This window comes from Ascaphus truei, chromosome 3, assembly GCF_040206685.1.
Source record: "Ascaphus truei isolate aAscTru1 chromosome 3, aAscTru1.hap1, whole genome shotgun sequence".
Lineage (NCBI taxonomy): Eukaryota > Metazoa > Chordata > Amphibia > Anura > Ascaphidae > Ascaphus > Ascaphus truei.
In genome coordinates, this window is record NC_134485.1 from 52,400,130 (window position 1) to 52,424,121 (window position 23,992).

Here is a 23,992-nt window from a genome sequence, read left to right on the forward strand (position 1 = left end):
AATTTTTTAGGAAATGTCATCATTTACAGTAGCTGGGAAGTAAACTTTGTGATTTCTGACTCATCTGCGACTACAGAGAAAGGGGTTGACTTACTGATCTCATTGTAATTCATAATTGCTTACTAAACAATAATAATACAGTCAAAATTAAAAGGAACAATAATGAAAGATTTTGGAGGGTGTAAGATTCACCTAACATGGTTTTATATATATAATTTTTTTTTTTTTTAAATAAATCAAATATTTATTCAGCCAGGCATTTTGTGTCAGTAACAACAGCAAGTGAAACGACCTACACACACACACACACACACACCATTGTTAGTACAACATTTCTGTGCATTCAGATGTATTGCTGAACTTATAATGTAAGTTGTTTCTATATCAACGCATGGTTTGCATCATCTGCATTCATGGTGCTCCTTGGCAAAGGAGTTGAAGGTGTTATGGTGCAAACTCGTTTTTACCCTTTTTTCCCGCTGTCTTCGGTTGCAGAACCAAACTCGAACAACTTCTTTTTCAAGGTTCAAACCCTCTGCCATTCTCATTATCTCTTGTGAAGACGGCTTACTTTGTTCTCCAAAATGGGATTCTAATGCTTCTTTTGCAGCTATGCTAATAGATAAAAAAAATTGGGGGATTTTTATTTACCGGAAACACATCAGACAAATATAATATCAGTTAATATAGATCACACCACTTTCTGGTCTAGTTTAGAAGTATTGACCTAGTTTCAGTGGTGATTTCATTGAAGTAGGAGAACCTTGTATAAATCAAGTGCTGTGCACCAATATGTTTGAGTAGCTCTAGCTCTTTCTTTGTGTCCATTCTATGTACAGAGCTGGTATAGCACTGAAAATTCTGAATAGGGTGCAGAGAAAAAGAAAAGGGAATATAGCGTAGTCAGTTTTAATACAAATTCAGAAAATTAAATTCCAATTAACATGCAAAAAGATAAAGCTCATCTGATGGCTGGAGAATGGTGGCTCCATGTGAGTGTGCCAGACAGAGAGAAGACAGACAGGATGATGCCAGTATTGTAGAATGGTAGTTACTTTTGTCTGCTTCATAGTTAAATTTTTCAGCCCCATCACTTCCCCTTGCCACAGTGGATCTGTCCCCACACATCCCTCAGCTGCAACTTCATCAAAATCACACTCTCCGGACTCTCTGTGAAGTCCAGAGACAGTTTGACCGAAATAGAGTTGATGCCTGAGTGTGTTGACATTGGATTTTCTGAATTGTATTAAAACCTTTCAACTGATTGAGTGGATTTAATTGTAAAATGCCTAAGGTCTACCAGCTTTGTAACCTTCAGACTAAAAATGGATATCCTCTTCTACATTCATCTGAGAAAAGCTTTGTTTTCCAGATATAGATATAACAGCACCAATTCTTCCTGTGCTGAAGATTTGTTGGTTGAGAATTCAAATGGCTTGTCCTATTTCCTTCCTTCAAGAACCCCCCATCCCCCATGAAATGTATCTCATCAAGTGGCAAAGATATTCCTAAGGCTAGGGTCCTGCTGGAGGTTGCTGCACATGTGCCTTGTGTTCTGGCGGTGCAAGCACAACTGAAAACCGCAATCTGCGGTCTTGTAGTAGCGATCGGAGACGTGGGCGCGTGGCCTTTTTACTTACTTTTTAGTTACACATGCAGAGTACCCATACTTTAATTTGCACTGTATTTTGAAAGGGATTTATCTATGAAAGACTCGCCCCTTTTCTGTTTCCTAGTGTAACGGGTTTTCCCCCCCCCAATCTCACATTGGCCCGGGTAATCTAACCAATCCCCATTACGTGATCGTGTATGGTGGTGCACCTGCAAGTAACAGGACTCCTGAGTCTCCCGCTTGATGGTATTAGGGGATGTCATCAGGACAGGTAGCTGAGGTAGTGTGTGCGAGTCCTACCTATATCCAGTGCAGCGCCCCCACCTCATCAGGATCTGTGCTTCCGCAGGGAGATGGTCCTGGTGAGGAACTCCTTCTTGGTGGTGCCATCCACTGCTGAGTAACTTCACACTCACACAGTGGAGGTATATTCAAACAGGGCATCTTTATTGCTGGTTGGTATGGGCAAACTGCCCCTCACAGATAACAGCTCAGCCACTCATCTCCTTGCAGCACTCCATTAGGAAGGTCCCTTACCCTAATAGATCTGCTTTCCACCTCTACTCTTAAAGAGATTCCCCAGCTTCTCTGGCTGCTGTAAGCTCCTCTCTTGAGCTGCTTTGTCTCTCTCAGCTCCTCTAACTCTGCTGCGTATGCTCACTGACTCACAGCTAGCAGGAGACACTGCAACAATGTTGCAGACCTTCACGTGCCTCTCAGAGAACTGAGCAGCTCAACAACAGGAAACTGAACTTCTAACTTTAGGCAGTGCTGTGTCTTATATCACCCCCCCGGAGAACCAACATGCTCTGTATCACTAAGTGGGAACACACTGCATGTTGTCACTTCCTTTGGGGACATATGACACCTCACCAGGGTGTGAGGGCAAACCTCATGATGGATGCTGGCAATCCTGCATACTTACCAGGTTTACTGCCAACATGAGAAAGAGATATGTACACCAATCCCATACCTGGCTACATTCTCCCCCTGGTGGAACCCCAACGTCCTCGCTTGGGGACCTAAATTTGCGGAACCTTCCTTCAGGTAGCACTGCAAAACATAACAATACACATTACAGTACATATCTTTTCTTATAAACATAATAACAGACACATCCTAACGTAGATGTGTAACACCCAGAATTATTCCCTTCTGTAGAACCCATGACTGGTACCCCCATACCCTCTCAAGGTGGCTTGCGCACAGCATGGTCCACTGGGCTTAGAGTATCAATGCGGTAACACTCTGGGTGACATACTGGACACCCACAATCAGCCCATAATCCTGGCATGGATGCTAATGGACTGAAAGGATCATGCTCATAAACCTTCCTCAGGCTTCTCCTGGAGATGTAGACTATCCCCTCTTGACTACACCACTTCTCATCTAACCCGCCAGGATCCCAATTTTCTTCTCCTAATCCTTCCTCTTCATCAGTGCCATATCCCCTATCTTCATCAGGGGACCTCATTTCGAACTTACTTTCTCCCTCCCATGGATGGTGAAAATAAAGTAACCACTTTTGGCGATCCCTAATACCTCTTTCTGACAGTGAGGGCACATAGGGGGTTCCCCGGGCAATAGGCACCATATGAGCAACATTACCCAAATCCCCAGATGAAACTCCCAAAGTTCCTGGAGACCCAAAATTTGACCCAATGCTCTTAGAATCACATCCCACCATAACAGTACGATTGTCATCATTAGTGCAGTACAACATTCTTTGCATAGCCATTTTCCTCCCCGATCCCTCATCAGAGGTAAAACAGTCTCCACAGTCCAGATTTTCCACAGTCCATTCTTCAAAAGTGGCTCGGGACTCCCCAGACAACCCTTGGCTAGACTGGGATCCATAGGAAAAAGTGACAGGGGCAGGGAGTTTAACTATGGCCGGGGGTTGGGCATAGGGAAACACTGCCGGCATACGCGGGGCTACGACCCGCAACTTCTCGCTACCTTGCCCGGTACCATCGGACTGGCACTCCGGTTCACTCGCCTCCTTACTCCCAGGCTTCCGCAGGGCCTGCTGGCTCTTCTCGGACCCAGGCAACCTGGTACAGCTGCTTGGCCGAGAGGACACGGCCCTCTCGCTGGACTCGCCGCCATCTTGCGTTGGGTTCCCAACCGGAACCTCTTCCTCCAGAACGACATCCACCGCCATAAGTGATGGTTCTGTTCTCTGCTCCGTTCGGGCCTGGACTAGGCCCGTCTCCGCCGTTGCCACCACCGGCGCCTGTGGAGGGTAAGGATGTATCTCACCGCTCCGTCGGCTCGGGATGGAATCTTCTCCTCCTTCCGCGCTGTAAGTCACCACGGCCGTGGGACTCCGCCTCTCAGGTTGTTTCTGCACCGGCAACACGAGACTCCGCTCCGCCGCGACACAGGTAAATGCCGGTTCTTTTCCAGCACCGCTGTAGTGGTCCGCCGGTAGGCGCATCACCACCGACGAGACTTCCACCTCTACCTCGGAGGATATCACGATCGGATCCTCCGCAAGGTAGTCACCGGGTTCTTCTGCGATACAACCAGTGGTTGTTGGTACGAAGCTGGCGTGCTCCGGTACCTCCACTGCGGTTGCGCTCTTCTCCGCCGATGGTTCTTTCTGTTCCGTAGCCTGCAGCAGCACAGGCTCTAGGAACTGTGCCCCACAGCAGGCACACTTGGGACCCCAGGTCGGTTTGTCACCTGGGAATTCACACTGGTCACAAGCACATCTTATGCACCCCTCTCCATCCACCCAGGCCACCCGGTATTTTATGGGTAACACAACATGGTTAAAGTCCATACCACCAGTCAGGTTCAATTTCTTTTGTAGACACGGGCACACCAGAAAGGATATTTTCCCCCCTTTGTATCGCCAGGCTCCATACAACTGCGGGTGTGCTTCTCTGCATTCTGTACTGTCTTTAGTATGAACAGCGGTTGCTGATCGCTGTTCACTGCGCTTGCTCCCCCTGGTGGACTGTAAAGGAGGGGCATGCTCTATAAGGGAGTGGTTCTGGCTCTGCGCTGAGTCACTCACATCACCGGGGAGGGGCTCTGAGTCCGTCACAGTCCCTGAGGGCGCGGCTCCAGCTTTCGCGCCAAACTTCCCCGCAGGGTGGGGTTTTTCCTTTGGCGCCAATCCCAGCCAACTTTCTGCAATTTTAGCATTTGCAGAATTTCCTGCAACTGGTCCACGCGGTCTCCCAGAGAAGCGGGAACCGCCATTTTGATTCGCACCATCAGTCTCTTTGAATGTTGAGGTAGCATTTAACCGTTGGGATGCCGACTGACATTCAATTTCCACAGGCTCTCCACACATCACTACAATGTCCTCCTCAGTATCCTCGGGGGTATTGCCCCTAGACCCCAGACAGGACAGAAACGGCGCAGCCACAGCTTTAGCACCACTCCATAGCAGGCTCACAAAAGTCGCTTCTGTAGCTTGCTCTTCACCCGCACACACGCCATGTGCGCTCTCTCCTTCGGCCTCCGTCCGCCATTTTGGACCTTCCGCACCGCGCGGATCCTCCATTCTTGCGGCCGCCATTGGATTACAGTGTTCGTTCTGATCGTACATGGAGCTCCTCTCTGCGGGGCAGCTGCCATACCGATACAACAAACATGCCTTGTGCACCACCTTGTGTACCTAACGTAGATTTGACTCGTGTTTGCACTACCTCAGGCTAGGCTCACTCTTTCTGTGTCTGCTGTATCTCCTTCCTCCCAGTCTGTGCTCCCTTCGGTAAGTGATCTGGAATGGAGACTAGAGTACTCTTCCATGCAGTACTTGGGCGTCTACCTACTGTTGGCTAGCCTAGTGCAGATCCTCTCCAGAATTCCTGACCACGTTAACAGGCTATCCCTTCAGGTATCCTACCCCTAGCGCTACCTCAAGGTGACTAGGACAGCTATAGCCCCCGGCTCCAGACTCACTAACCCCTTAGGTCCGTCTAGGGCGTGCTTTGCGAGGTTTTTCGTTCTCCTGACTACCCCTAGATTTTCCCTTTCCAGCACAGAGTGGCAGCAGACACTCTCCCTGTTTCCTATTGTGCCTAGCAAAAGCCTGTCCTGTTGACAGGCATCTCAGCAGCGCCTCCAATTGTAACGGGTTTTCCCCCCCCCAATCTCACATTGGCCCGGGTAATCTAACCAATCCCCATTACGTGATCGTGTATGGTGGTGCACCTGCAAGTAACAGGACTCCTGAGTCTCCCGCTTGATGGTATTAGGGGATGTCATCAGGACAGGTAGCTGAGGTAGTGTGTGCGAGTCCTACCTATATCCAGTGCAGCGCCTCCACCTCATCAGGATCTGTGCTTCCGCAGGGAGATGGTCCTGGTGAGGAACTCCTTCTTGGTGGTGCCATCCACTGCTGAGTAACTTCACACTCACACAGTGGAGGTATATTCAAACAGGGCATCTTTATTGCTGGTTGGTATGGGCAAACTGCCCCTCACAGATAACAGCTCAGCCACTCATCTCCTTGCAGCACTCCATTAGGAAGGTCCCTTACCCTAATAGATCTGCTTTCCACCTCTACTCTTAAAGAGATTCCCCAGCTTCTCTGGCTGCTGTAAGCTCCTCTCTTGAGCTGCTTTGTCTCTCTCAGCTCCTCTAACTCTGCTGCGTATGCTCACTGACTCACAGCTAGCAGGAGACACTGCAACAATGTTGCAGACCTTCACGTGCCTCTCAGAGAACTGAGCAGCTCAACAACAGGAAACTGAACTTCTAACTTTAGGCAGTGCTGTGTCTTATATCACCCCCCCGGAGAACCAACATGCTCTGTATCACTAAGTGGGAACACACTGCATGTTGTCACTTCCTTTGGGGACATATGACACCTCACCAGGGTGTGAGGGCAAACCTCATGATGGATGCTGGCAATCCTGCATACTTACCAGGTTTACTGCCAACATGAGAAAGAGATATGTACACCAATCCCATACCTGGCTACACTAGTATAGAACTCTGAGCCCATCTTTCGCCTTTTCAATCTTCTCTCTAACTCCCTACAGTTGCTGCACTCCCATTTGTTCAGGCGATCTCCCCTCTTGATTGGCTCACAGCGCACCATGTGACAGCGTCGCCGCAGGGAACACAATCTTCTTGTATCCCCTGCTGGCTGACGCACCACAGAGCCTTGTGAGCCTAAACAGAAGGAGACACCGGGGCCTACAGCAACAGAGGTTAGTGACTGGTGTGCGGCGTGCACGCACCACCATCACAACCGGAGACCTGGTCTAATACAGCAATAACTATTATATGTCATTACTCGGTTGAAAGATATTGTTCTTTTTTTCTATATACACATGAGGATCAAATCAGATGATACAATAATCCCTCGTTAACAATCTGTGGAGGACTTTTTGCATGTCCAGACATCCAACATCTAGGATAATTTTGGGCCAAGGAGAAATATAAATATCCAAGTGTCACACAGAGTAGTTGCACACTGACCCACTGGCACTCAGCACACAACAGACTTACAAATGCTGACACAATGTACATAGCAAAATATCACACACTGATACAAACTCCTCCCCTCTTCCTGACATCATGAAGAGCAAGGGTGGGCAGAGTGCTGCAGGTCTCCACCTAACTCCCGCCCCAAGCCTCTGCCGCCCATTTTCTACTCTATCTCCCTTCCTCCTCACTAACCGGCACTGCATTAAGACACCTGCCAGTCAGCGCTGCAGCTGGTCACAGCGCCTCTTCCTGCTTCAATATCGTGGTAGTGAAGCAGGATCAGGTGCGCTGTGACTGGCTGCAGCACTGTCTGACATCTGACAGTTAAGTCATCGCCGCAACACAGGCACCAGGAGCGATTTCCAAACCCTCTATCATGCTGTGGCTGGGGTAGCTGCCCTACTCACCCCTCTCCTTTCCCCCCCAGTGCCGCATCTGCTAATATATATTTCATTTAACGTGTTATGTAGCATACTTCGGGATTTCTGGCACTTGTTTTTTTATTTCACTTTTATGTATGTGTTATTGTGTTATGTATGTGTGTGTATATATATATATATATATAGATGACCTAATATATTTATCACTATTTTTATTACTCAGGTATGCAGGCATTGTGCATTTTATCAGAAAGGGCTAAACAGTAATGACTTGGGGGCTTATTCTATATCAACCAAAGCAGTCAATCGGACTGATTCGGCCCAAATTCGCTGATGTACAGTAAAATAAGCCCCTTAATGTTTTATTTCATGATGTGTATGTGTCAACATGCTCAGTTAATATAAAAGGTAAAACAAATGCAGATTATGCTTTTGCTTCATACAGTAGAATGAATTTCAGGTTCCAGAAGGAAAGAGTAACTGAGCCGACATACCACGTTTAAAGCCCAGGCAATGGAGACACAATCAAAAATACAACTCATTCAAAAAGAAAAAGATTGACTTTTTAACGGTCAATTCTTCAATTTAGGAGCCAAAACAATTTTCAATTGTAAAGCATACATCTCTATTCAGACCCACAGTGATTACAGTAATACATTACATATTTTTTTTTGCTTTATTTTTATTACCACTGTATGGGGGAACGGGATTTATTTTCCTAGTGTGTTCTTTTATACATTAGTTAAAGATTTTAATAGAAGACAGACAATGGGACATTTTAACACAGAATACTACTGCAAATACATTATGTATTAATATACTATTAATTCAATCTTAATTCCTTCCCGCTGTTCGATCTTCTTATTTCATAGATACAAATAAACAATTTATACTTAATATGTATAATAATAATATAGTATATAGACAATCTTAGAACTCTATTACTGTATGTATAAATGTAGATAGAGTCATGGGGAAGACTTATTAAGGTAGCTGTAGGGTATCATCTTCTCAAGTATTTTCTTTGCATTTTTATTCTGCAGACATTGTAATACTAAATAAATATGACAATATTTTTTCTGTAGTTCAAAACTTGAGCAAATCTGATTAACCCTTCATATATTTCCTAATTTTTAGACAGTAACACGATCAGAGTGATGATAAAGCAGGTAGTGGGAGGAAATATGTTAGCACTAATCAGACTGGCAAGTGTATATGTTTTGGTGAAATTATGAATATGATAAAAACATGTTATCTGCATAAAAAATGTAATGGAAATATTGACAAAAAGGGGAAGTAGGCAAAATAATCTTTTTTTTTTGTTTTTTACCTTATGGTTGTTCTGCGTTTTCTTTTACGGTCATTTCCACCAACTTTTTCATTGTATAAGGCTGTTTAGAAGCAACACATTTTATACTACATTTAGAGATAATATTAAACATAATGATAATTATGAAACACACACACAGATACCCAGAAAGCTCTCAGAAACCCCCCAAAATTACCACAAAATATATATCTATATAAGTGTCAAAAGGAGTGCTACTGGGCGTGGCTACTTGTATAAAACAAGAAACAAAGAAGTCCAGAGAAACATCCAATGTGACAAAAATACACAGTGAAATAGCTATATATCTCTTGAAAAAGGGTAATTTAGTTAACCCTTTGGCCAAAGCGCATAAGCCTGCAAGCCACTTTCAAGGCATGACCAGTTCGCAGGTCCTAACAACTAACTGATTAAAATCCTTAAATTAGGTATTTCACTGTGTATTTTTGTCACATTGGATGTTGCTCTGGACTTCTTTGTTTCTTGTTTTATATAATTATAAAACACAACAGATCTTTGCTTTGTACCAATTTAAAAGTATGTTCACTGAAAATTGTAAGAAATGTAAGATACAGATTATAAGATTTTTGATACCCTATAGTCCAGGGGTTCTCAACTCCAGTCCCCAAGCGCTCCCACCCCCTCCCCACCCCCAAATGTCAGGTTTTCAGAATTTCCCAGCTTCAGCACAGGTAGCTCAGTCAAAGACCGAACCTCTGATTGAGCCACCTGTGCTGAAGCAGGGACTTATTGAGCCACCTGTGCTGAAGCAGGGATATCCTGAAAACCTGACCTGTTTGAGGGGAGGGAGGTTTGAGGACTAGTTGAGCACCTCTGCACTAATCCATACTTTGATCCGTAATTGCTTTACTGACAAGGTGCCAGTAAATAAGTAAATAAATACTATTTTTGTTCAATGTTAAAAAACACCACTGTAAAACTAAAATAGCTTTGGCATTAGGGTACAAGACAATGAGACATACAACCCTAACCATAACCCACAAAGTAACAATATAAAGTTAGTGACCTGCTTTTCGAATGTCCCATCTAATTTTAAAGTCACTATTTACTCTTCTGTTATAAATATCCTTTGTTTTACACTTCACTTCCCTATTTAATTTAATATTTTATGTAGCATCTATGTTTGAGCTTCTTTAAAAGATGCAATACTTCTGCTCTTTAAAGGAGCTAAAATTAGAGATGTTCTAAATGTAAGCACTCAACCATTGAACAGATTGAGATCCTGAAGATGTACAGTACCCTGCAAGTCATAAGGCCTAGTGTGTGTTCTAGGAGAAGTTCATGTTCAGTGCTTCAGCAGTGAACACGATCGGAATGGAAGTGCAGTGTCTGATCGTGACCTGGGGGACCTGACTGCAATCACGACCTGCAAAGTTCAGGATTTTGATCTTGTCTCTTTTTGTCAACATATGAAGGTCTTCGCTCTTGTGCCCCGTGTGTCAATCTGTGATTTCAGAAGTGGCAATAGGAGGTAGGGAGGTGTTACACGAGGAACAGATTTTAATAATATAATAACATAGATGACATTTTATACTCATTGTATTCACGTAAAACATGTCCACCAAATCTGTAGTGAGGTAAACGTTTCAGGCTAACAATTTGCTTCACATGTTGGAAATTTACTTACATTTGACCAAAATGCAAGCAGAAAATGGAGCAATGGGTCAAAACAGATGTATCTTTGTTTTTCCTTTTCATTGATACATCCTATCCTAAATGTAACAAATCAAAAACAATTCATGAATCAAAATGTATAAAATAATACCTCCAACTTGTTCAGCTTCATCCAGCCATTTTGATAGTATGGATTTTAGCTTACATGCATTTTTAAAGCTCAGTTGTAGATTTTCAAAACGACAAATAGTTGTTTGGCTAAATTCTGAACCATGTACTGCGGCAAGAGCTTCTCCAACATTGGTCTGAGTGTAGCCTGTTTAAAAAGCAATTAAACTTTAAGTATGTGATAAATTACTTTTTGTAGCAGCAGAAAGAGTCAAGGTTTTTCGTTATGTCCTTCACATACTGTTTCTCTTTTTATTAATATGGTGCAGAACCGGTGTTAACAAAATTCACCAGATATACCAAAGAGTTCTATAGGGTTTCTTTTCTTGGGTAAATATGGTGTTTTTGTGCCAGTATTTCTCCAAATTTGTAACCAAGAGACTTTGAAGTTACTGTAATTGTGTGACTTCGCAGTGTGGAGCTGGACAGACCAGGTGTTTTAGAGGCGTCTCTACCCAGACAAATTGTTTAGCAGTCTCCATAATCTGTTTTTGTAATGCCAGACTTCCAGTGCAGTAAATATTAAGGCAACGACGGGGTTAAGGCACAGTAACTGTTTTATTGGGGGCAGATGGGGTGAGTGAAGGGAGTACTTGGCCCAGGGTGGGTGGTTAGGCCTACTGGGAAGGTTGCGGGAGGAGTTAACCCCTTAATTACCATAGCGGTAGTAAGGTTATGGTAATGAAGGGGTTAACTTCCCCTCACTCCACCCACCAGGTAGGCCTAACCACCCACCTTGGGCCAAGTACCCCCTTCACCCAATCCCTCTACCCCCAATAAACATTAAAATACTCAATACCTACCAATACACAATCCACCTACCCCCTATACCAACAACCCCCCACCCCCTTAACAAATACAGTACAATAATGGGCAAAATTACTATTATCCAGATATGGATAATAGTGCATTTGCCCATTTAAAATAAAACTAACCAACATAAAGTAAAGAAAACTTGCACTTTCCCCTGCCAGGGTGAAGGTCGTCCTCATCCTCATCACCGTCCATGTCCTCCATTGGTAGCAACAGTTCAATGAAAAATACATTCTAATGGCCCCTAACCCCTTAATCACCTTAGCGGTTATTAACTGCGATAGTAACCCACCCTCCGCCGCTAACCACCCGGGGGCCTAACCACCCTACCCGGGGCAACTACCCTCACCCTCCACTCTCACTACTCATTGATTGGCACAATGTTAAAGCATGACCATATAATATGGGCATGCATTGCCACTATAGCAATAAATGGGCAAGCTAAACAAAAACAAGCACAAATTAAAACACATTACATTAAAAAAAACACAATGCAAATGCCAAGAAAACAATTGATTGGAACAGTGGTATACATCATGCCCATGATTTACACTATTACAGTAAATGGTCAAACTAAAAAATAAAGCACCAAAAATACTACATTAAATCAAAACAATAACCAAAATATAAGCACCAAAAATAAACAACAATAAAAAAGTAAACCAAAAAAATAACAGAAATAAATAAAAGAAAATACCAGAAATAAATAAATGGTGTTTTTTTTAAATTTATTTCTGGTATTTTTTTGGTGTTTACTTTTTTATTGTTGTTTATTTTGGTGTGTTTCTTTTGGTGATTGTTTTGCTTTAATGTAGTATTTATGGTGCTTGTTTATTTTTTAGCTTAACCATTGACTGTCACAATGGTACATCATGCTCATATTATATGGGCATGATATACCACTGTGCCAATCAATGGGTAGCGGGGGAGGGTGGGTTAACCTCTTAATTACTATAGCGTTTACTAACTGCTAAGGTGATTAAGGGGTTAGATTTGTTTTTTTATATTGTACTGTTGCTGCCAATGAAGGCCATGGACGGTGATGAGAATGAGGACGGCCTTCAGGCTGGCAGGGGTAAGTGCAAGTTTTATTTACTTTATGCTGGCTAGTTTTGTTTTAAATGGTCAAATGCACTATTATCCATATCTGGATAATAGTCATTTTTTTCCCATTACTGTACTGTATGTGTTGGTGTTGGGTGGGGGGATTGCATTTATTTTAATGCATTTCATTGTATTTTCTTTTTTTTTTTTGAATGGGTAAAAGTGCTATTAGCCATTTTTGGTTAATAGCGGTTTTACCCATTCCTATTGTTGGTATAGGGGGTGGGTGAAGGTGATAGTTGCCATGGATGGGTGTTTAGGCCTTGCAGGAGGGAAGCACAATGTGTTAACACCTTCATTACTTTAGCAGCTGTAAGCGCTAAGGTAATGAAGGGTTAACTTCTTCTGCCACCCTCCCACAAGGCCTAAACACCCACCTTGGAGCAACTGCAAACTTCACCCACCACCTGTACTAGCAACTATGCAGGGCCTGCTTTTTAACCCTTTCATTAAGTTTATGAAACTGGCAGCAATTTTTTTTTCAGCACAACATTGATGCCAGAGGAGACCCGTGGAGATCCTCGGACATGAACAACCCAGAGGCCCTTAGACACACGTGGTGACCACCCAGAGGCCTCCGGACACCCGTGGGGACCACCCGGAGGCCCCGCCGGCCTCTATCAATCCTGTGCAGAATTATTTTTTTAAATGCTTTGATGCATCTTGCAATATCTTTAGCACCAGCCTTTAGCTGGCGAAAAATATTGCAATATTCTAAAGTTTGATACGCTTATCACTGTTTAGTGAATAGCAGTTACTGGCACACAAAAAAAGTGATTTTGGCTGTTTTGACTTGTCGGACAACGTTATACCTTCCATTATAGTGGGATACTGCACTGTTATCACTGTTTAGTGAATAGCAAATCAGACAGTATCGCGCAATAAGGGCATTTATCGACCATTAAACCACTTATCACTGTTTTGTGAATAGGCCCCTATATATTGTTTGCTGCATCACACAATTAAACATAACATTTGTTTAGTTTCCACTTAAACTTTACTGTACCGGGGGTTGACGCCGACGGATCCTCGGCATTTCTGCATCATGTGATAGTTCCTTTAGAGATGACAAGATAGACCTGGTGCCAGATGCTAGAAATGAATGTGGATGGATCTCCACTTCTGTTTGATCAGGCTGGTCACTCACTCAGAGTGGTCAGTCCTGATCTGCCTCAAAAAACCAAGCAAGTGCCCATAATGTACCTGATATGTACCTGATCTGTAAAGGTTTATACGACATACAGTATACTTTTGCAATGCAAAGTTCTTACATTATAAAAAAAGAGTTCAATGTAGGAATTAACCTCTATAGTTTAGAAACTCATACCTAGCTTAATTCTTCTCACTTTAAACTCATTTGCAAACTTTTCCAGCTCTCTGATTTCTGGAGAATCCATGTCAATTGGCTCTTCAATTGGCTTATTTTTTCTCCGAAATTCCTGCTTGAAGTCTGTAACAGTGACATCCTCTCCAAGGAGGGATTGGTGCACTGGGGCGAAGCCATGACCCAGCGTGCAAGAACTGGCACTCATAAGGCAAGGTGGCAGGTTACCTGTATGGACTCCTAAATGAAACATAAAACAAGTGTTTTATTATCTCATACTACAGTATATATACAGTGTTTATATATATATATATATATATATATATATATATATATATATATATATATATACACACAGTGTTCGACAAACCTATACATTTGCATGCCCCGGGCGAGTGGATTTAACATCGGGGCGAGCTCCTATTGGGCCAAGCAGCACACGTGTGGTACTAGGTGGCGAGTAGATTTCTTTGTTCGGCGAGTAGATTTTTTGGTGATTTGTCGACCACTGCATATACATATACATATACAGAAAAGATAAAAAGTCTGTGATCCACTTAGGATTTTCACATATTTCAAACCTAAAATGTTATTAGATCTTCATCTGTCCTAATAATACAGCTGCGACCGCCTATATCCTAAGGTGGCCATAGCCGAGCCGCTCTGATAACCGCGGCCAGATGCGGTCTGTTTTCTTTTTTTCCGGAGCGGTTTTCGATATGTTAGCGCTTGGATTTTTAGCGCTGTCTGCAATACTGCAATATCATCTAAAAACTCAGGTGGGCGTTCGCGAGCTGTTGTCTTAAAAGTCTAATAGCAATTCAACCTAAAGTATAGACGTACATTTTCTGCAAGTCTGTGTGCGTGCGCAGTAATTGTAAATTTGAAGATTTATACAATATTACAAAAATATAACGTCGCGTCTTCTTCGAATATAAAATTATCACATTTTTACAGTATATGTATTATTTTGTAATCAATACTTTTACTTCTTTTCATACTGCTTATTTTATGCGCATTCGTATACTGTACAGTATGTCTCATTTGAACATTGTTGAAACACATAGGCGTGTTACAGTATCACATTTTGGCGCATTAAACATTATGATGACGTTTTGAAAATATTTATTTGAACTGATAATCCATCATACAGCGCTCTCCCCCTCGCCCCCGCACACACACAAGGCTCAAGGATTTCAACTTCTTATCTATACCTCTCCCACACCATTCATTTGTAATGGATGGCTTTCTGGCTTGAATCTTCCCGAACATGGCATTACATTCCAGCGCATGCGTGTATGACTTCCCATTCATTTAGAAGTTAGTTTAAGTTTTAAAAAATATATATTTTTTTTTTTTCGGTTATCGACATGGGCTTGCATAACAATTTCTAGATATTATGAGAATCAATCACTACTGTTGCTTTTTAATTCTACACTAGTCATGTACATTCTTTATGAGGTGGGTGGTATAGTACTGTGATTTTTATTTGGGTATGTGGGGATCAAAACATTATGATGACCTGTTGAAAATATTTATTTGAACAAAAGGTAATCCATCATACAGCTTTCCCCCCCACTCCCCCCCGCACACATAAGGCTCAAGGATTTCAACTTCTTATCCACACCTCTCACAAACCATTCATTTTCAAATGGTTGGCTTTGTGGCTGTAATCTTCCCGAGCGAGCCTGGTCTCACATTTCTGCACCTGCGTGTAATTCTCTTTGGGTGGGACCTTGTTGATTATTAATGTGCATGCGTGTATAACTTCCCATTCAATTAGAAGTTCAAGTCTGAAAAAAAGTTTTTTGTTTTTTTTTGTTATTTTTTTTTCCATTTCTCGACATTAAACACACTGCATTTAGTTTTTAATATGAAATGCCTAAATTGATACAGTATTGTAACTTCTTCAGTACCAAGGTCAATTCATAATAGACCACTGTGGTATTTTTTAAACACCTGCAAGTCGACACATTACTGAAGCACATGTACAGTACTGTAGTGTACATATAAAGAGTTCATTACAATTCATGAATATCTGCCACCAGGCGGATACGCGAAGAATTGCACCCAATTAAATCCGAACCATTATCATTAAACAGATCAAGCGCGGGTGACGGCCGGCATGAATATGGCATGAATGTGGCATGAACGCGGTGAAGCACGTGGCATTCTGAAAAAGTCACCGGAAAATAACCGAGAAGTGTTAAAATAAAAGCGGCCGCGGCTGTAGATAAAGATTACCTGGTCAAACAAATTGCACAAAACATGATCATTTTCAAGATTTATTTATCCACAAATGATTAAACATTCAATATTCATGTGTGAAAAAAGTATGTGGACCTTTAGATTCAGTACCTCTTAAGCAGCTATTATTTCAACTGTTTCCTGTAACTGCTGATCAGTCTCTCATATCGATTTTGAGAAATTCTGCCCCATTTCTAACAGAACTGTTTCAACTCAGTGACATTTGAGGATTTCCTTGCATGGACACCTGACTTCAGGTCCTGCCACCATATTTCGATGATGTTTATGTCTGGACTTTGACAAGGCCATTCTCAAATATGGAATTTCTTCTTCTGGAGCCATTATTTTGTGGATCTGTTTGTATGTTTAGGATCGTTGTCTAGCTTCATGACCCATTTTCGCTTCAGCTCATGGATGGATGGCCTGACATTCTCCCCTAGAATCTTCTGATACAATGCAGAATTCATAATTGTGCCAATGATAAAAAGACATCCAGGTCCTGAGACAGCAAAGCAGTTCCAAACCATCATACTCCCACCAGCATGTTTGATGTTTATGATGAGGTTCTTCTGTTTGAAGGCAGTTTTTGTTTACGTCAAACATCACGTTTCGCATTAATTCCGAAAATTTCTACCTTTGACTTGTCTGTTCAGAGAACATTTTTCCAGAAGTCTTGTGGATCACCTATGTGCTCTTTGGCGAACTTCAGACAGGCAGCAATGTTCTTTTTATAGAGCAGTGGTTTCCTTCTGGCTATCCTTCCATGAACACCATTCTTGTTCAGTCTTTCTATGATAATTGAGTCATGAACACTCACATTAGCCAAGGCAAGATTGCCTGCAGATCCTTGGATGTTGCTCTTGGTTTTTTTGTTACTTCCTTAATGATTTACTGGTTTATTATTGGAAACATTTTGGTAGGATGATGGCTCCTGGGTAAAGTGACTTTGGTCTTGAAATATCTCTCTTTGTCTGATAGTGGATTGGTGGAGCCCCAAATCCTTAGAAATTGTTTTCTAAACCTTTCTAGACGGATGAGCATCAAAAACTGCTTTTCTGAGGTCCTCAGAGATTTCTTTTTATTGTGGCATGATTTGTTTCCACACACTTGAATGGTGAAGACCAAACTCACAATGTTTCTGATCTTTATATAGAGTGGGGTCTCCCAAACTCACAGCTGAAGATCTACCTAATTATTTACACACGCAAATGTAATTATCCCTTTTAATTTAGCTGATAAAAGCAGGGTTTCACCTCTTTTTTCACATACCTAAAATCTTAATTACTCATTATTTGTCTAATTCATATATCATTTTGTTTCAAAATACTGTACATGGAATTAGTTCATATGAATCCTACTGAATATTTAAGAAAAAAATCGTTTCGATTCAAGGAGGATATCAATTATGGAATTTCTGTAATTATCATTGAGGTTCACAAACGTTTTCTCGCCACTGTATATATTGTGACACCTCAGCCACTCTGCAGGGTTTTTTCTCCCTGATGAAAGGCAGGACATGTATGGTTCGCTTAGCAGGTTTACTATAAACAGGGCAAAAACAAAATACCTAACTGTTCTCTGGAGAAATAACTAACACTTTGGTGGCAACTGTCTACAAGCTGGAGAGCTCAGCTCTTTCCCAGCCAGAGCCTTGTACCTGTATAGTCGCAGCAACACCTGTAGACTTTCTCTGTGTCAGTGTGACTCTTGTCCAGTTAACAGCAGGGGTAGGGACTGCCTGAACTGCTTTTAAAGCAGCAGCCCATTACTTAATCCTCAGGTTAGAAAAGGGGTATAAGCCTATGAAGCTGCTGGGTCCAAAATACCTCCCTTCAAGCACTTCCCCTTTGGCTACATCACAAAATGTAGAACTATAATTTAAACCCTGTGAGCCATGTTTACTAGACTGTACTACTGTATAAGACATCTCCCGTTGCATGAAGACACCTTACAGTGTTATTCTGTATTTTCTATGTAGTACTGGAAGGTATACAGTCCCTCCAAATAATTTAACCTATTCTCCACATGGAGTGATACTTTGTAACACACCAGAGATAGCTGGAAAATCTGCAAATGTATTTATTTAAAATATATTACAATGATTTAAATATTAGAGAAAAACAAGAACACAGCGTACACCTCATAGTGTAGTATTAAAATTTACTTGACAAGAAAAAGAGAAAACGCACTTACAAAAAATCAGTGCAATGTGAGCACTGAATATGAACACTCCAGCAGCTTGGTAGTCAGGAATCACTGCCCGGTCGTTCCTCCCTGTTCAGACGCGTCCGTCAGTTCCTGTGGATTGGGACTAGTTCTTCACAGTCCAGGGGACTTCTGCATCATGTGGGACTCGCGTCACCGCGTCATAACGTTGTGATGTCACTGCTGCAATAGCACCCAGTACCACAACAACACAGGGAGGGGCTAGGAGGATGATGGTGTTCTGAAAGACTGCCCAGCCTTTCTCATGAGTCCTCCTTCATTCTCCTTCACAAGCAGCTCCACCCTCTAGATTACCACTGTCTGCTACAGCCAACCAAAACCACCCTACGCGTTTCAAGGCATGTGCCTCTTCATCAGGGGTGTGGCTTTGGTTTGTGAGAATGACCTATATATACCCCTGCCTCATTTGCATATATTAAGGTGAAATACACAGAAATTGATACACGTAGTATCAAGAGTATAAATAGTATAAAAGGTATAATACACTTCATTTAAATTTGATATCCCTATGCATATGAGGCTGGAGCAATATATTTAAAATGTAAGTGTATACCAGCATATGCATATTTCCCAGGTATCTCAGGTGTGTTCCCAGAATCTCCCTACGTTGGAATATATATTAATATATTTGTAAGTACAGTATGTAAGTCAAAGAGCCCTGTCCTAAATTGGTCTCCCAATAGTTCTCTCTCTCTCCACCTCTCTCTATCACTCTCTCCCTCTCTCCCCCAAAAGCCCCATTTCAGTGACTGGCTGGGAGTAATGCAAAACATAAAGAATGTTGTTTGAAGATAAAACAGTTTTATTATGAAATAACATAATGTTAACCTTATACTAATTAGCTTAATTGCCGTTATTACTTTAGCATATAATTACCTTAGTGAATAAGACATTAACTCAGTGACAATAATGGCCTTTCCTGTTTTAGGTAACACCACACTATTTTCCCTGATTTAACAGAGCTAATGAATCTAGGTCTATGTATTTTCTATGTTATAATTTATGACTGTTGTTATTGTGTGAGAGACCCTCTTCTCTTGTCAAAAAGAATTCTGGAGATTTCCGGTTATGGCGCCGATAGGGAGAGACACATAGGGAAGATCTCTGATTAGTCCTGGAGGGAAAGATCCAAAAAATCAGTCCAAATAAGCTGGAAATGTAATATGGGGGCGTGCACGCAGCGTCAGGGGGAATGGAAGATCTTTGAGTCAGCTCCATGAACTCCGCGGACTAATTGTCCCTCTAAACCACCGCAAAACTGGCAAAAATAACTTCCCCTGCCGGTGGAGCCTCCAAGGATGCCTCTGTCCCGCAAAGACAGCAAGTCTGCGACCCCCTCCTGGTACCTGCAAAAGGCTCCCTCTCCGGTTCCTTGTGCATGCACGTCCAGTGCACGCACGCCCACAGGCACAGAAAGAACCGCAACAACAAGAGGGAAACTTTACAGACAAAGAAGACGAACAAGAAACAAGAAAATACCCAAATCACCCAAAAAGTCTTAAAATATTTATTTAAAGAGATGGAAGGGGTGTTTCAAGTGGCTCTGGACAAGGCTGTGGCTGAATTTAAAGCAGGTTTGACTTATTTGACAGAACAATTCAGCTGGAAAACAAACTTGAAGAATCCGTGCAGAGCCAGGGCTCAATGGAGGAAGAATTGTTTCGACTTAACGATGAGATCAGGAACCTGAATGATACCATGGATGAAAGGGAAAGGATGCACAATCTTAGAATCAGAAAAATCCGAAATCGCCACAAAACGGTTGAACCGGGTGAGTTACAACCCTATCTGACGAACTTGCTTACCCAGATAGACTCATCGCTTCTATCAAGTGATCTACATATGGATAGAGCACACCGAGCCTTGGGTCCAAAATTTGCGGATACGCGGAGATGCAGGGATGTCATAGTTAAACTGCACTTTTATACCACCAAAGAGAAATGAACGAGAGGCTGTAGGAACCAAGAATTGTGCATTTTGAAGGTTCCAAGATCCAGATCTTCCAAGACCTTTCTAGATCTACAATTTCTAGAAAGAGAGGCCTCCGCCCAGTTGCAGCGGTTCTTAGGGATAACAAGATCTGCTACAGATGAGGCTTCCCATTTCCTATTGTCATCAATAAAGATGGGAACAATTCTCTTTAAGATTCCCAGAACAGGCGGAGATTTTTCTAGGAGCCATGAGTGTACACGGCCAGCAGTCGGCGACGCAGCAACCTTCCCTGAAGCACAAGAGTCCACCGGAAGCTACTCGACGGAGTGAAAGCGACGCCCATTCAAAAGTATCATAATTTGATTGGGATAAGGGTTTTCTGTTTTTCTTTGACTGACCTGGATCGACCAGTGGAGAAGTTTGGCGGCACAGAATATATGATCCGTAGCAAACTTTTCTCCCCGGCAAGGTTTGACATTCTTGAGGCCCTTGCTCTGGGCCCCGTTAGACCTAGGGAGAGACTAAGAAATTTGAGAAACAGACTATTTCCTTTCAGCCTCAATGTTTCCATTGATAATATTTTCTGTGATTTGAAATGTCTTTATTTTAGGTTTTAGGCAATACTCCCAGTTATCCCCCCCCCCCCCCACTTTTTGTTGCGGTTATTATGAAAGGTGTTGAGTTTAGAGGTTAAGAGGTTTGGAGGTAATGGTAAGCAGGAGTTCTCGGCGGAGTTCGGGGTGCTCCGGAACCCTCGGCGCTTGTGCCCCCTCCCCCCCCCCCCCATTTGAGCATTTTTTAGCCCTTTATTTTGGTCCACATAAGTACCATCAGTTAACAAGTTTTAGGATGGATACCAGATCCATCCCCCCATATACTTTTTGTTGTTGTTTTATGTGTCTGTTACCCTAATCTTTTTCCCCTCCTCAAGGTGTTCCCTCCCCAGTACCACCACAGATTTTCGCGGAATATACCTTTTCCCTTTTCTGAAGCGGGTCGTAGTAAGTTCTCAAAGCCAGATAACAACGTCAGTGCACCACACTCTATTTTTTTATCTCACGAAATCTGCAGAGTGAGCTTTGATTTGCAAATTATGACTGCCCAACTCCCCATTAAAGTAGTCTCTTTAAATGTAAGGGGACGAAACTCAAATATATGTGTCTGTGGGTGTCTCTGTGTGTGTGTGTGTCTCTCTGTGTGTGTGTGTCTCTGTGTGTATGTGTCTGTGTGTGTGTCTCTGTCTCTGTATGTTACCCTATACTGCTGCTGTGGTCCTCTGCGCCTTGCGTGCTGGAGGCCTCTGCACACCATGCAAACCATGCACGCCATGCACAGGAGACCTCTGCGCATGCACGCCGGAGGCCTGTGCACATGCACTCCATGCGCGCCGAGTGTGGGAGGCCTCTTCTGCCAGTAGTGACGTCACTTCCGGGAGTGCACTTCCGTCACCAACAAGGCAATTTACTCCAAGGGAAATTTTCATATGGTAGGTGCCAGCATAGAAGTTTCACGTCAAAAACGCAGAATTGTACGGAAAAGCTGTGCATACCTACAGAATTGGGAGTCATGAATTTACCCAATCTGCCAAACTATAATCGCGCATGCCTCCTCCAATATGTAGGAGACTGGATTTTGGGGAAAAACTATTATTCATCAATTGTCTTAGAGAAACAATTGGTAATACCATAATCTCTGAAAGGGATCTTGCATATGAAATGGAAGAATATACCATCACACATAAAATACACAGTGATAATAAGGGACACCATAATAGCCTGGAGAGAAACAAGGGAAAAAATGTGGTTTAACATATGATACATCAATATATCTGCCCTTACAGGACCCCTCAGCATTATACCAGCAAAAGAGCACAATTTTTTTTAATATCTGGGAGACAAAAGGAATATAATTTCTAGACCACTTAATAGACAGGGGAGTGTAGACTGCACTCGCTCCTGATCTCTAAGAGGCAAATACTTGCAGCGTGATACGGTTGATGTGCATGTGTATCTGGACCTCTGTTTGCTCAATCAAACATCGCTGCATTGGTGGCTTCATTCACAGGACCCTGCAGTAACCCTATGATGATCAAGGGAGCCTGGTAACAGTATCACTGGTACTTTTCATATATTCAGCAAATGTTTTATACCCTTATGTGTTTTTATATATTTTCTATATTTCTTTTTTACAAAAAATATATCTTGTTATGAGAATCTTGTGCTTGTTTTTTTCCTATCCTCACTTTCTGATGTGCAGAGCCATCTTTTTGACCAGCTGCATATTCTCACATCTTGGAATTTAGTTCCAATTCCAACATTTGTTGGTCCTAACTTCACTACTTACATCTCATGGGCTCTGTACCAATTAACACTTGGAACATTACCACATTTGGTTTAGAGTGCACCCCTTTGTCTCCTCATATCCGTGACTGTGCCTCTGCACAACACTCTAGCTCTGTGTACAGAGCCAACAACACTGGTAGAAAGCACCCCCCGAACCCGAACTGTATGAGAGTGCACTTCATGTATTCTAAGTCGAGCCTGTCAAGCCCTATTTCTACGTTGAGGGATAGCATAAGAGCTGGAGCTTTGATATTTTTTGCTTGGGCTCTGAGACCTAGTGTGCTTCGCGTATTATCTGTGGCCTATCTGCACTGTATGTAACCTACTTGGTTGGTGTGGGGATGTCCTACAGTGTGCAGGACTCTGTCTCTACTATTTGGTGAGTAGTAATCCCATGCGGTTTACGGTCTTCAGAAGGCCCAGAAGTAACATACAGCAGTGTTCGACAAATCAACCAAAAATCTACTCGCCCAACCAAAAAATCTACTCGCCACCTAGTCCCGCCCCCAACCCCGCCCCTAGTCCCGCCACCAACCCCGCCCATAGTCCCGCCCCCAACCCTAGTCCCGTCCCCAACCCGCTTTAAAATAAAATATATAAATAAAATATATTTAATAAATTCCTAGTCAGAACAACATTCGTTTTTGACATAAATGTATTTATTGTATTACATTATACTACAATTAGTCCTTGTTACATGTGTGTGTGTGTGTGTGTGTGTGTGTGTGTGTGTGTGTGTGTGTATATGTCGATCTAGAAATAAAAGCCAGGTGTGAATGACTAGTTTCCTGTACCCCTTAACCAGTGTCTGGACGTCCCCGCTTCACAATATCTAAAGCAGCAATCCCGCCTGGGATCTTACCTGATCTGCAGTCCCTCAATGTCCAGATACCCTCATTCCCGCAATGTTATACATTGGAGGCGAAGGTTTCCCTACCTGTCTTCTGGGTTAGGGGGGGTTCCGATGTCTTCCATGTAAAGCTTGAGTCATATCTGGAAGAAAGCAGTATAGGTTGTTTCGGTGTAGTATAGGGCAGTTAAGATATAAAGGGTAAATAAGAGATCCAGAAACAGAGTGTGAGACAGGCACAGAGAGAGGGTGAGAGAGGATGAGAGAGGGGGGTGAGAGAGAGAGGGGGGTGAGAGAGAGAGGGGGGTGAGAGAGAGAGGGGGTGAGAGAGAGAGGGGGGGGGGTGATAGAGAGAGGGGGGGGGGTGATAGAGAGAGGGGGGGTGAGAGAGAGAGAGGGTGTGAGAGTGAGAGAGGGTGTGAGAGAGAGAGGGTGTGAGAGAGAGAGGGTGAGAGAGAGAGGGTGTGAGAGAGAGTGTGTGAGAGAGAGGGGGTGTGAGAGAGAGAGAGGGTGTGAGAGAGAGGGGGTGAGAGAGAGAGAGGGGGTGAGAGAGAGAGGGGTGAGAGAGAGAGGGG

The 23,992-nt window shown here is 42.9% G+C and overlaps 1 protein-coding gene across 2 annotated transcripts in view; it reads right to left on the reverse strand.

Annotated features, from left to right (window-relative positions):
- Positions 1-401: 401 nt before the first annotated feature.
- POU1F1 (POU class 1 homeobox 1) overlaps positions 402-23,992 on the reverse strand; it is a 45,913-nt gene continuing 22,322 nt past the window's right edge. For both annotated transcript variants that reach the window (XM_075594004.1, XM_075594005.1), the window contains 4 exons: positions 13,824-14,048; positions 10,563-10,727; positions 8,780-8,840; positions 402-615 (listed from right to left, as the gene is read on the reverse strand). In XM_075594004.1, the coding sequence (XP_075450119.1) occupies positions 402-615; positions 8,780-8,840; positions 10,563-10,727; positions 13,824-14,048 (665 nt within the window). The remainder of the gene's footprint in view (positions 616-8,779; positions 8,841-10,562; positions 10,728-13,823; positions 14,049-23,992) is intronic.